General features: G+C 50.4%; 1 protein-coding gene across 1 annotated transcript in view; it reads right to left on the bottom strand.

Annotated features, from left to right (window-relative positions):
• Nucleotides 1-258: 258 nt before the first annotated feature.
• The window catches only part of LOC129073088 (mitochondrial amidoxime-reducing component 1-like), a 19,888-nt gene continuing 6,219 nt past the window's right edge, over nt 259-13,927 (bottom strand). The window contains 7 exon segments of the mRNA XM_054576770.1: nt 259-1,277; nt 1,419-2,433; nt 2,436-2,464; nt 6,928-7,005; nt 7,090-7,151; nt 9,893-10,033; nt 10,949-11,111. Coding sequence (XP_054432745.1) covers nt 2,336-2,433; nt 2,436-2,464; nt 6,928-7,005; nt 7,090-7,151; nt 9,893-10,033; nt 10,949-11,111 — 571 coding nt within the window. The 3' untranslated portion in view covers nt 259-1,277; nt 1,419-2,335.

Here is a 13,927-nt window from a genome sequence, read left to right as displayed (position 1 = left end):
ATTCTTTCTGCCTTTGCATGTAGAAGATGCTGCTTTTATCTCCTGGTTGCGAATGTCTTTTTCCAGGGAGCCTCTCCACGGCCCGCCACAGCCCTGCCACGGGCCCAGGGCATGATGTCCAGCTCTGGCTTGGCAAGCCCGCTGTGACTGCGGCCTAACGTCGCCACCGGAATGAAGCACCCATCCAGGCTGGAGGCTTTGACCTTGACTGTCCACCACCTGCAGCTGCAGGACCTCTCTGGGAGCCAGGGGTGCTTTACATGCCTGATCCTACAGTTCAAGCGGAATGGTGTACACATGTTCAGTATCCCAAACTACGAGCCATCGGCCCTGCTTTTAGCATTAACTGACTCATAAATATAAAATAAACACGAGTAAATGGCTGTTAAATCTCACTGACAGGAAGCTTGGCAACTACTGGGAGGTTCTGAGGCCACTGGAACCTCTCTCTTCGAATAGGAGTTCTCCTTTTCCCCCCAAAAAGGGTGTCCAGGTACCCCCTCCGTTTGAGGTTTACCCTGCAAAGCGGAGGAAGACGACAGGTCTGCATGCACTGTGGCACTTGTGCATATGGGGCTCACTCTGGGGAAGTGCATTTCTGCTTACAAGGGTCAGAAATTCATGTCTAAGGCATTCCACTTGCCTGATTACAAATATCTACCAACAGCCACCCCTCCAACCTTGAGTTTCTCATGGGTTTCTAACTATTGGCGACTCTCAGAAAGCCAATATTCACAGTTTCTTAAATCCTGTGGGCTTTCTCCCATGCGTTCCCAAGGTCCCATGAGTAATGCTATCCTGCCGAACCCTTATTTGTGCCTCAATCTATCTGCAGTTTCAACATAAAGTGCCCAGCAGAGACCTGAAACTGGTCAAAGTAGCTTCCTTTTATTTACATTTCTGAAATGTTTTTTCATGATTTTGTCAGCTAAGTAATACAATCAAAGGACAAAATGGCAAGGAAATACTTTGGCAGAATATAGTTACCTAAATCCATCAACAGAAAAATTAGATATTGGTTTTTAAATGAACGGCCCTATGTTTTCCTTTTCTCCTGTGAAAGGCCTTTGCTGGTTTATTTCGAATCCCACAATTACGTTTCCTCACACCTGTGGACTTCGGGCGTTTCTCACGCTGAACTTGAAGACGAGCACCCAGCCATGCACGGGTGGGCTGCAAGGGTCCAGGAGAGCTCCATGACAACACAGCCACCCTTTCAGGGACGCCTCTGATGCTGCAGAGAAGCAGAAAACACCCGGGGGCGAGTACCCGACTTCCTTTAAAAAAAAAAAAAATTCTAGAATAGAGAACTAAAACCCACCCACAGGGATTTTTTTCATTCAACAGCATGAGCTGTACTGCCCTTCAGCGCCACTAGAGGGCACCATCTCCTTTCAAGAAGGTTCCCTTGTGCTCACCTGAAGAGGGGCACCGCCATCTCTTTCCTGGGCAACACCAAACAGCCTCGTAGACAACGTGCAACCAGGGGTCTCCCGCTCTGTAGTGCTGCTGTTCACTCTCACATGTCAGGGGACGTTCTGGACCGTGAGTGGAACACGTTTGACACTGTTGTGTCACCGTAAGGATGTTTTGGTTGCTCTTGCTTCTCGCAGGCTTCCCACCAGGGTGTGACAGCTGCCTTGCTCTCCTGGGAGGGTTTTCCAGCCTGACATTTCCGCTGTCCCCCCGCCCAGAGGCTGCGCGCTAGGAAGGGTCCGTCGGCTCGTCCCGGGTACTGTCTGAGGCACCACCAGGCCAGATCCAAGAAGCTCTGTGTTTAAGAGTTCCCTTGAAGGTCATGTTTTTTATGCCCTTTCAAAAGCTAGCCCGGGGCTTGAGGGGAAGAGCAAAGTGATATTCCAGCCTTATTTGGGGAGGCATTTAATTTCCATTGCATGCCCCACACAGGCAGCAATAAAACCTTCCAGAACATTCCAGAACATTCCTCTCACTCGCCCACTCTTCCTCTTTCTCTTCTTTTCTCTTTCCCGAGGGAGTGGTAATGGAGGTGATGGAGATTAGAGTTTTGGGTAGACGAATGAAGAAGGAGGGGAAAAAGTTATTCCACACTTGCAGTCAAACGTGGGTTTTCAGAGTCGTGTCATTTAAGTGACTTCCTGAAGTCCTGCTTCGTTATTGAGAGTGTATTTCTTTGCTCGGAGCACCAGGACCCTGGAAACTCAGGGACACAAGGAAGTCCAAGAGGAAAGTCTGGGAAATCACAGATCTAAAGAGAACACAGAAGTGTCTGCTCCCAAACGCTGTCCTTCAAACGTTGGCATCTCTGAGGACATCTTTTAAGAACATCTGATATTCCAGGGCCTCTGTGTGATTCCTATGACTGGCCCAGCGGGTACACGGGGTCTCCCACTTTGATGGTCCCTGGGTTTTCTGGAACAAAATATTGTCCAAAGAGGGGTGACTTTCCATATAGTTCTGTTCAGAACGGTCACACAGGCGATAACTACAGTAGGAGAGAGAGGAGGATGAGTCACAGCCACACACGAGCAAGAACTCAACCTGCACGTCGTCTCCTGCCGGTTGAGCTGAGAACCCACCCCGCAGCCAGTGTTGCCCAGATCCACAGGGCACCATGCCCATCAAAGTCTAACAGAACAGCGCCACTGTGTGCCCACACTGCAGAAGTGCAACCAACGACCCTATCTCCACCCTCTTTCTTCATGCAATGTTTATGTTTACACGCATGTTACCACCTTCCTTTTCCCAGACACCTCTCCTGACTCCTCGTGTCTGTCGCCGGGACCACCATCCCACTAGTCACTTCAAGCCCATCCCTGAACACCTGTGCCCTGGCTTTCCACAGCTGGGCCACGGTGGCCAAGGCCTGAGATTCTTCCGGCGCCCCACGCTTCGGACTTGCTCCCCTTCCTCCCACAATCACAAGCTTGCTTCGAGCATGCTCAGACTGTGGTATTAGCTTCTTACCCAGCCTCTCTGCCTCCTTCTCCCTCCCCCTCCCTTCCAATTCATTGTCGACACTATTGCTTTCTAACCCTTGCCCGGGTCTGATCACTCCTAGGCTCGGAAACTTTCAGTGGCTCCCCAGTGCCTAGAGAATACACTCCAAGCCTGCAGCCTAGCGTGCGAGGGCCTGTACCAGGCCCTAGACAGCCTTTCCACACCTATCACCCCTGCCCCTTACGTGCACCTGGGCAGCACTGCCCGGGACTCCTCCGGGCCCTGCTCCCCTTGCATTTCACAGGCTCGGAGGGACGCCCCTGCCCAGCTCCCATGCACTCTAATTCTACCCTCTCCTCAAGGCCGAGATCAAACAGCACATCCCCGGGTGGGAGGAAGCCCAGGATACCCCAGCCAGGAGTAAGTACCCCCCTCCGCTTTCTCCGCCTGCTCCCCGAACACACATGACTGGTCAGGGGGTGTCAGGGCTCATGGCTCTACAAGACAGGGAGCCCCTGGAGAGTAGAGACTGTGTCCACTCCCTTGTGCTGCTCCCACCCAGTGTGGGCCCAATGTCGCCATGGACCCATTAACAGTTTGCAGAGCAGAGGAAGGTGTCGGGGAATAAAATCCTCTATTCGCGGGGGTATGGACCTCTTTGTCAGGTAGACAACGCAAGAGGCCCCGGGGCGGGTGAGCAGACGTCTGGGAATGACCCCGGAAGGATCCCCCCTGCCCCGGGAGAAAGCTTTCTTTCAGTGTCTCACTTAAACTAACTCCAACTTCCCATCACTTTGATATTTACAACACTTTTTCCGAAAAGCATTCATTGCATTTTATCACGCTTAAAAACAAAACAAAACAAAACTATTGCAACAACTTGGTCCTAGTTTCTTTCTCCAAAGCAGAAACAGCTAATGAGAAAACAGTGGGGGTCCGGTCTCCGCAGGTTCTGCCCTGGCTTTGGACCCCGGGCCTAGGGGCCCGGCTGGGGCCAGAACCCAGGGCTGGCTGACTCCATAGCTAGGACTCTTTCCGTCAGCCATGTGAGCCTGGCCATTGATAGGCCTCCTGTGTACACACGGGGGGCCTGCGGAGGATGGAGGTGGGTAATATTTGCTCGTCTACACAAAGGCGTCGCTGCTACTCAGGGGGTTCGCCTCACCCTGCTCGTCAGCCACTCCCATCACACTCACTCCCCATCCCCAGGTCACTTTGGAGTAGGGGAGCCAATGAGCCCTTTAACGGCAGTGGGTGGGGCGAGGGGGTTGGTTTATACAAGCACAGCCCTGGTTACCTGGTTCGCAGGTGAGGGCCCCCTGCACTGGCTATGGAATAGAAATGGAAGCACTGTGGGGGTGGAATGTGGCCCTCGGTGGCCCAGCCTGCCCCAGCTTCCCTCGGGGCCATCTGGCTCTGCCCAATCCACTTCTTGCCCCACCTCCAGCTCCTGCGAAGGCGGCCCCTGGTGCAGGGACTCCATAAATGCGGGCAGCAGCGCCCTCTTGTGGTCATGGGGTGTGTTGCAAGCGGTGATGCATTCCTGTGCACGCGAAGCTGTTTGCAAATAAAAAGACTTGGAGAAGCCAAGGAACTTAATGTCACACAGTGAGCAGGTGATGCGCCAGATCGGGGTGGGGTGTGTCACCGTCACTGTATCTTCCCCCCTGTAGCTCAGCACAGCACAACCTGACAGACAGGGCCAGTGCCAGTGTCCTTATTGTCACAGTATTCGTTTATCCAACAAAGCTGATGCATCCACGAAGCAAACGGGCTTTCTCTTTTCTATTAGGAGTAAGATATTTTGGAAGCAAGAATGATAACCTCCCACCACTCTGTAAGCGTGGAAGCCACCGTCCCTTAAGGAAGAAAAGACTAATTTCCTGGCTGTTTACAGACAAAGGCCCCCTATGCCCTGGCCTGGGGGTGAAGGGCCAGCAGGGAGGCCTCCCTGCTGAGAACTTGCATTTGGAAGCAGCACAGACCTTGGGCGCCACGAGGACACAGACGAGGGAGGGCAGGGTGGCTCGGAGCACCCTGCCCTGCACCAGGAGGGCGTTCTGGACACCACGTTTGCTTTGCTTCCCTTGATTTATGTCGTGAGGCTGGGCCTTTCTCTGTAAGATTTATGGCTACCTGTCCTGGGGGAGAACATCAATTACTACCTCGGTGGCAATTTAAATCTCAGTGAGAGGTAGGAAAAGACACCTAGTCTGGCTGCTCTGTCTCCTGGGGACTTAGGGGCAATTAGGGGGGATTGGGGGGCTGCAGAGTCTGTAGAAGATCAGGAGAGCTGGCTGGTCCCTGTGACAGCCAGCCGGCCTGTGTTTGGGATCAATTACCCTCTATAAACACAGGCTCCCAATGCGGGGCAGGGTGTGGGGCGGGGGGTTGGGGCTGAAGATGCAGAGGAGCAGCCCAAACACATGGCGTGCTCTCTGGTGGCTGCGTCTGCCAGGGCCAACCGGGTCTACACCCAGAGGGAGAACGACCGGACGCCAAGCCACGTGTGGGGGGGCAGAGAGAACCAGACATATAAAGAGGTCGCCGGCCAGTTCCCCCAGTTGCTCGGCTGGTTGGACCCAGAATCGTCCGGTTCTGCCCTGTCCTGCTCATTTCCTGCAGAAGGACACCCAGCGTCTGAGCGAGAGGGGGACCCGCTAGTGATCATCATGTCAGTCACGTGTAGCAGAGCTGGTGTCCTCGACAGGGAGGGGCTACCGTTGCTTCTGGGGTAACAGGGTCATTGGCAGAGAGCGTGGGCGCCGACCAAAGGAAACTAAATGGTTGGCCCCGAAAAGGCTACGAGCTCGGCGAGAGGTTGGAAGGAAGGGAGGCCACAGGACTCACACTCCGGGGACAACTCTGGCCCCCTCCGCGCCTTCGCCCTCACGCTCTATGAGTGACACCTGGGGGCGCAAGTCAGGGTCAAGGCCAAGAGTCTCAGGGAGCCGCAATGAGACCCAACACCCCACCTGTGACCCTACGTTCCCCCCGGAAGGAGCCAATGCAGGTGAACGTGGTTAGTTCCCATTCAGAGCGTCACCAATATCTCGTCCCAGATGTGGCAGATGATGGCGCCGAAGTGCGTGGATTTGGACTTGTTCTAGCCTAAGCAGTGCAGGTGGGCGGTAGAAAATTTAGAGAGGACACACGCAAACATACAGGGATGGCAAAAGGAGGTTCACAGCTGTGAGTATACGAAACAGAGTTTATTCTTGTATTATGATTGATTAGCGATTGTATTATTTATTTGCATTACAACTGTAAACCTACTTTTCCCCGCCCTTGTATATATCTTTTTCTCAAAATTCTGTTACCCAAAGACTACCTCCGTTAACATTTTGGTTTACAGCTTTCTAGCCTTGTATCTACTCAGGTGCATTTATGTCGTTTAAAAAGTAAAATCAAATACACACAAAAGTAAGTACCGTAGGTGCTATTTTGTAGTCGCTTTTAAAAATTGATGTTATCCTAACTTTCTATGCATTAAACTTCTATAATTGTGTCTTTCACTTTAAGTTTTTTTTTAATGGAAATTTTAAAGGAAACATAAGCAGAGCAAGAATATCACCCACATTCTATTTCTCAAAATTTCGATGCTTTTTTTTCCTGCGTCCTTTTTTTTTTTGATAAAATTATCTACAGCGCATCCCAGACATCATGCCACCTCCCTACGTATTTTAACACCCTTCTCCACAACATAGGGACGTTTCTGATACCATCTCAATGTCATTATCGTACCTAATACATTTTCGGTATCATCTGATACCAATCAGTCTTATAATTTGCCAAAATGTCTAAACAATGTTTTCTTTTTGAAACTGGTTTGTTCGAATCATGAATTCTCAGTGAAAATTAAAATCATACATGGAATCAAGCATTCTCGGGACCAAAACCCACAGGGATGTTTCCAGATTGTCAGTCACTAGGTCCCCGCCAGCTCCAAGACCCTGTGGGTGGCGGGGTTCTCTGCCTCTTCTTAGACATTAAATTGCCCATTCCTACCTCTTCAGGGTCTCCAGCGGCTCCTTCCTGCTCATGACACCGGTGTCTGCGTCCGCTGCGGTTAAGGTCCCCCTGCACACATAGACCATGGAGCATGATCCAAGGGACAGAGCGGCCTTGTCCCTCCCCTCCTTCCCCCAGGCAGTGGCGGAAGCCCCCTCCCTGGAACAAGCCCTCACCCTCTTCAGTTCCACATCCGCAATAAGAAGCTTGCTCCACGAATCCTAGGGGACAGAACACAACGTCCACGCACGCTCTCCAGAGTCCTCGTCCTGCCTGGTGACTCACATCAAAGACAGCAGACCTGAGAAGCCACACACCTTCCTGCACACTCTCTGTGCCTTGGATGTGTCGATTTATTCACTTGAAGTGAAATGCTCCCCCTCCTCTGACTCGTCAAGCTGTGGGTGAAGGCTGCCTCCTTCAGGAAGCCTCCCTGGTTGCCCCTGCTAGACCTGAAGGGGGCGGGGAAGGACGGGGCAGAGGAGTGGGTGAGAGAGAGGAGGGGCCGTGGAGCGGTTGTGGCAGATTGCCTGGTGCATGATTAAGGTGGATTAACACCCTGAAGCTGTTGCGTATGTGGGTCTTGTACCTCCCCTGGCCAGAAGGGTTCAAATCATGGCCTTGTTCTCTCTGCAGCTCCACCTGCAGCCCCCAGGTACGCCAGCCCAGGAAGCTCTGCAGCAGCTGCCTGCGGCTGCCCGGGCTCCCTGGTTGCCTGCTCTTCAGGACAAATCAAAGCAACGGGCTGCACCCCCTGAAACCAAGCAGGGAAAACACTGCATACATATGTGAAAAGTGCATGATACATGTTCTTTTTAAACATTCCAGACAAGCTGAGAAAAGGCCTGAGGAGGTATCACTGCGCGTGCTGGTTGAAGTCCGCAGGCGAGATTTGTTCTGGGGGTTTAGAGGACAAATCTGCAGGTTTTGCGGCGGAAGAAGGATCTGAACTATCTCCCAGGGCAGAGATTTTGAGAGGCACAAAGGAAGCGTGAGGGGACTCCAGGCAATCACTGGAAGGGAGGGTACTGCGACATGAGAACATCCAATTAATTGCGCTCCTCACCTGGGGCTTCAAGATAAAAACCCGAAAGTTAAAACGGACCTGCCTGGTGCTTTATTGATCACAGCCGAGGGGCAAAGTTCCAGACGCAGCATTTTAATTCGAATACTGTGCATTATCTTTAATACACGTATCGCAGAGTTTTCTCGAAAGTCGTGAAATGGGCCTCTTAACTGCCTATTTCTCAACAGTCCAGAAAGCTGGTCACCTCAGTTAACAGCCCCAGCCTGTAATGTGTACATGGTCCCACCAGGGGGCACTGCCGTCATAAAAACATAAAAGATCCAGAAAGGAGCGAGCGTTCCAGTTAGGAAATTAATTTGAGAAATATTTCCACGGCTCCTTTTATGTGCAAATAAAAACTGTTAGGAATTGATTCACAGATAAATTAGGTAAAAATTCCACCATATAAGGAAAGGCTGTTTGGCAAAGGGGAAGAAAAGGAGAAACTATCGTGTGTTCAATGGGCCCAGAGCCGTATTTAACACCAGCGAAGACTCCGTGCACGTCTTCCTACCAGCACACAGTACCTGGAGGGAAAAGGAAGTTTCAACAGGACAAGCTGGGTGTGGGAAAGGCTTTGCAGGGGTCTGGCGATCGCAGAGCCATCTTTTCGGAGGAGAAGCCATCTTTTCGGAGGAGGTGATGGGGATTTTTAAGAAGGTCAGGGGCTTCTAAGCGGGGCAAGGGGCAGGACTGGAGGTGACCAGCAGGGAAGCGGAAGAGGTAAGGGGGTGGGCCATGCAGACACGCGAGGGAAGGTACGCCCGGCAGAGGCGCCAGCAAGTGCAAGGGTCCTGGGGCGGAAAGGAGGCCAGAGTGGCTGGGCCGGTGACGGGACATGGAGCCCTGGAGCTAGCCGGGGTGCGGGACCACACGGGGACCTTGACGGTCGTCGTTAAGGTCACAGTTTTCACTTGAAGAGAGATGGAAACTCATGAGAGGGTTTTGAGGAGAACGATGACGATGTGACTTTGGCCGACGTGTTGGGAATGGACGATGTATGATGGGGGGCGGGGGTCAGGGTAGCAGCAGGGGGACCAGCGAAGAGAAGTTATGGGAATAAACGATGAGCGAGGGCGGTGACGTGGCCCCCAAAGGGAGAGAAGGGAGCGAGAACAAAGCCACCAAGATTTGTCCGTCATTTGAATGCAGGAAGTGACAGAAAGAAAAACAAAAGAGGTATTCCCAGTTTGGGGCCTAAACCAGCATAGGGGAGCCGGTCTACGGAAGTCAGAGCTGCTCTACACTGGGATGGGCGAGACTGGGCGCAGGGCCGGGCGGGTTGGGGGGATCCAGCCCCCGCTCTGAGACATCCTGAAGTCGAGATTAGCAGCCACATGGAAATATGGAGAAGGCAATAAGGATAGTAGTTAGGGGGTCCTCAGGGTAGAGACCATTCTGAAGAACAGGCCAGAAGCTTGAGTACAGACTGGGATTGTGACAAGCCGAATGCATGCGTGCGTGTGCGTGCGTGTGCGTGTGTCCCAGATTCTTACATGAAAACTACACCTCCAGCTGCCAAGGTGTGAACATCACCTCCCGCAAGAGAAGCTCTGACAAACAGGAAGGCTCTCTTCAGCCAGATGGAGCACGCCCGTCCCTGGTCCCCGCCACACGCCTCACGCACAGCTCTGTGCTGAGGAAATTAGGCTCCCAGACTCGTCTGCTGCCTGGCAATTCGCCGGAGAAGCTCCAGCCCTGTGCTGCTCCCTGAGGCCACATCTCTGCCTCATCTGCATTGGTACCCCCCACACTGGTGGGGGCTCAGTGAATCAAAAAAGTGAGCTGCGTCAGATAGGGCCAACAAAGATCGCATCTTTAGAAATCACCCAATCAAACCCAAAGACCCTCGTGTCTTACCAATCAAGGAAAAGGGCAAGGACGGCGGCGTGTTACCTCTGCGTAGACAGCACACCGCGCAGTTATGATGTTGGGCCTGACGTTGGCCACTCTGACTTTGCGCTGCAGCCGGCAGCTGAGACCCACCAGCGAGGCCTCGGAGAGGACCAAGAGGGGGCTGGCGTCAGCGTCCGCGACCTGAAGAGGAGACAGAGGAACTGTCGCTACACAGGCCCCCAGGGGATTTCTCAGAGATCACACAGGTCTAGGCCTTGGAACCCGCCCTGCAGCCCGCCCCAGTCTAAGTGTTTCTCGAGTCCATTTTATAGAAAAGTCAGTGATTCAGAAGCTTTACCCAGCCGTGCAGAGAACAGCAATTACAGGACGCAGAGAAGAGGATGTGGCCTTGGGATCCCAGAGCAGCCAGTGGGCAAGGGCCCATGGGAGAGTCGGCCCGCCTTTTCAAGCCCCTAGTTTTGCAAATATTTTAGTGGCGTGGCATTATGCGTGAATAAAAAGTTATTCACTGAGGCCACGGGTATTTATTTGTCATGCAGCCTGCCAATCAGGGTTAGGGACTTCTGCTGACCCTCCTTTTTTTAATGGCCCTAGTGACCGAACTCCATAGCGCCGGCTACTGGCCCAGCCGCCACGATGAATCCATGCAGCCCTGCTCCTGTAAGGCCCAGCCTGGTCACGTTAGGCCTGCGCAGCGCTTCGCCCACACTCATTTGGCCCCCTGCGGTCTGACCCGCAGGGCCCTCCAGCTGTAAAAAGGCTGGGCTCCCCGGGCAATGGCAGAATGGGGCGGAAGAGATACTGCCCAGAACAGTTTTGAGAGGACCAGCAGGCGTAGGTAAGCAGCCAGGGGGACGCTCGCAGCCAAAGACGCAAGACTCTCCCCGCAAATCAGGAAATGCAGGTGCTGCCGCCGAGAGGTGGGCTGTGATTTTGCCTGTTGCTATTGCCTGAGGAACGCGCTGCAAAACATCAGAGCTGAGCTCGGCAGACGCGCACCCGGTCTGATGGGCTGGGGCCGGAGACGGACGGAGGACTCTCAGCTCCCCGGGAGCCTGCCCCGCAAAGGCCAAAGCCAAGGGACGCACCTCTGACCTGGTCCGTGGGCTGGAACACGTCCTTTATCTGGTGAGGCTTCCTGGGCTGCATGTGAGGCTCGAAATGCAGCACGCGGCAGGGCTGGGTCTTCAGGAAGCCCCTGTGCCACTGGGCCGCCGCCTCGCCACCGTCTCTGCCCTGGATCTCCAGGCCGTGGACCCTGCGGGGGTGGCAGGAGCTAAGAATGGCCATGGCTTTGAAAACCTGGGCACCCTACCATGTCCTGCCCAACTCAGAAAAGCCGCACTAAACTGTGACGTCACTGTCACTCCTAAATGATCAGGAGGTATGATTTTACCTTGTTCCTACCTCTGTGAATATCCAGTTTCCCCAAAACCATTTATTGAAGAGACTGTCCTTTCCCCATGGATTATTCTTGGTTTTCTTGTCCAATGTTAGTGAACCATATAGGCGTGGGTTTCTTTCTGGGCTCTTGATTCTGTTCCACGGATCTATTGTCTATTTTAATGCCAGTACTGTTTTGATGATTATCGCTTTGTAGTATAGTTTGAAATCAGGAAGTGTGATGCCTCCAGCTTTATGGGTCTTTTGTGGTTCTACCAAGATTTTAGGATTGTATTCTCTTAATTCTGTGAAAAAATGCCATTGGAATCCTGTAGGGACGGCCCTGAATCTGAAGATGGCTTTGGGAAGTACGGGCATTTAAACAATATTAGTTCTTCCAATTCATGGACATGGAATATCTTTTCATTTATTTGTGTCTTCCTCAATGTCTTTCCGCAGTGTCTTAGGGCACAGATTTTTTGACCTCACTGGTTAATTTTATTTCTAGCTATTTTATTGTTTTTGATACATACTCTTGTGAATGGGATGGTTTTCTGTATTTCTTTTTCAGATATTTTGTAGTTAGTGTTTACAAACACAACTGACTTCTCTATGAGGATTTCTTTTTTATCCTGCAACTTCACTGAATTTGTTGATTAGTTCTCACAGTATTTTAGTGGAGTCCTTAGGATTTTCTATATAAAAGATCTTTTTATCTGCAAAAAGTATATTTTATTTCTCCCTTCCTACCTGTTCTAAATTGACCTCCTAAAAGTCAAAAGTTTGATATACATGCTATGCAGAATAACAAGACCCTTTTATCAATACACACAGGAGCATCTATCTGCCTTACTTTTTGCGGGGTCAAGAGGAAGAATAAATAAAATGAACAAAATAAAAACACCAAAAGTCATCTACCCAAATGTCTATTACCTTTCCAAGTAGTCACCTTAAGAAGCAATAAAGTCATTCTAACATTAATCCTAACCAACTCAGAAAACTCACAAGCACTGTGTCCTACTAATTCAAGTCAAATAAATAAATAAGTAAAGCAAAAACAAATCCAAATATTCCTAACACCTTCGGCAGAGATAATGTTGCTCAAGTAACCCTAATAAAGGCCCTGATTCCGTGCATCCCAAATGTGGCTGGCATGGGCTGTGTGAACACACGGTAACAACCTCCACCATGAAAAAGGCATACTGGCTGTGGTCATGACCTTTTGAAGGTGACACTGAGGCCCCCCTCAAAGTCCACAGAAATCTTTAGGAAACTGCGGGCTAAAGTTACAACTACCCCACAAGAGAATGGCCTGGGCTGTCACCAAAACCTGAGCCCGACGGGTTTGTGACCTCTTTGCCCTGAGAGGTTCAGTATCTCTCAGTTTGCGATTTCCAAGCCTGTCCTTGTTTGGTCTCTGGGGTACTGCCCAAAGCCTGTATGGGCTCCAGCACACAGTTTCACACCATTGCAAATGGATTAAAAATTAAATGAAAAAGATTTTCACCACAAGAAAGCATGGCTAAACGTCTAACCGTGGCCAACAAGCAGGACACTGGAGGTGAACAAACACGAAATACAAACTGCAATGAGCTTATTAAAAATGCAAAATAAACCAACAATACATTTTTCCCCATACAAGTGGCAAAATATTTTTGAACATAATGGTCAGAATGTAATTGGAGAAATATACCCAATAAATTGTGCGTGGCTGTTTAGCTGGTATAACCATTCTGCAATAACAATTCAGCAACATATATCAAAAAGCTGATAGGATCCATACCCTTGTTTCTAACAAAACCACTTCTAAAATTTTTCCCCGAAGGAAATAATAAGAGATATGAACAAAGGTATATACCAAGATATTTATCACATTCTTCTTCACACCTGGAAAAAATTTAAAACAATTCAAACGTGGGGACATGTTAAAATGTATAGAGGACACCCACACAAGAAGACATTGTGCCAACATGGACAATGGAATTTTTGAAGATTTTTTTTGACAATATGAGAAAATATTCAATGTATCAACTTAAATATATAACAGTTTTCAAGATTCTGATTTTTGGCCTTGTTTCAATTTGGTTTTAAATGTATTAGTTATAGAAACAGAAAGAAAATATGTCAAAATATTAACTATAGTTATTTTAGGTGAGTTTTTTCTTTTCTGGGGCGGCTTTCCAATTTTTCAACTATGAATGCATATTCGTTTTGTAATCATAAAATAACACCAAATTATTATAGACGCGTATTATTATGTTTACAACTCCCGGATGTCATAGAAATGATATTGGCATTGCCCTTTATGAATGCGTGGGGATCTTCCAACATTTTTCAGCTAACTACACTTTTGGGTGTGATACATTCTACAGTAGGTTATGGATTACATTGAGCATTCTAATTCAAAAGGCAGAAACTGGGACAAAAGTATAATTAGACCAAATTTTAATCTTCCCAAGAGAGGATAAAAAAATCAACTCTAGACATGATTCCTTAGCAGCGACGCCTGTTCTCCTGGAATCTCTGCTTCCCCGCAGCCTGTCTGACGCTGGGGAAGAGCTTTTGCGCAGAGGGCTCCTGGCTGACTCCTCACGCTCCCTGGGCCTCGGACCCCTGGGCACCTGCAGGGCGGATCCCTCTTCCATGTGACATCACGGGTCACAGGGTCATTGTGACACCTCGCAGGGACCG

Source organism: Pteronotus mesoamericanus, unplaced genomic scaffold, assembly GCF_021234165.1.
Source record: "Pteronotus mesoamericanus isolate MK-2021 breed Mesoamerican mustached bat unplaced genomic scaffold, CSHL_Meso_final contig_347, whole genome shotgun sequence".
Taxonomy (NCBI): domain Eukaryota; kingdom Metazoa; phylum Chordata; class Mammalia; order Chiroptera; family Mormoopidae; genus Pteronotus; species Pteronotus mesoamericanus.
The sequence above is the reverse complement of the archived record's forward strand: the minus strand, read 5'-3'. Positions and strand labels throughout refer to the sequence as shown.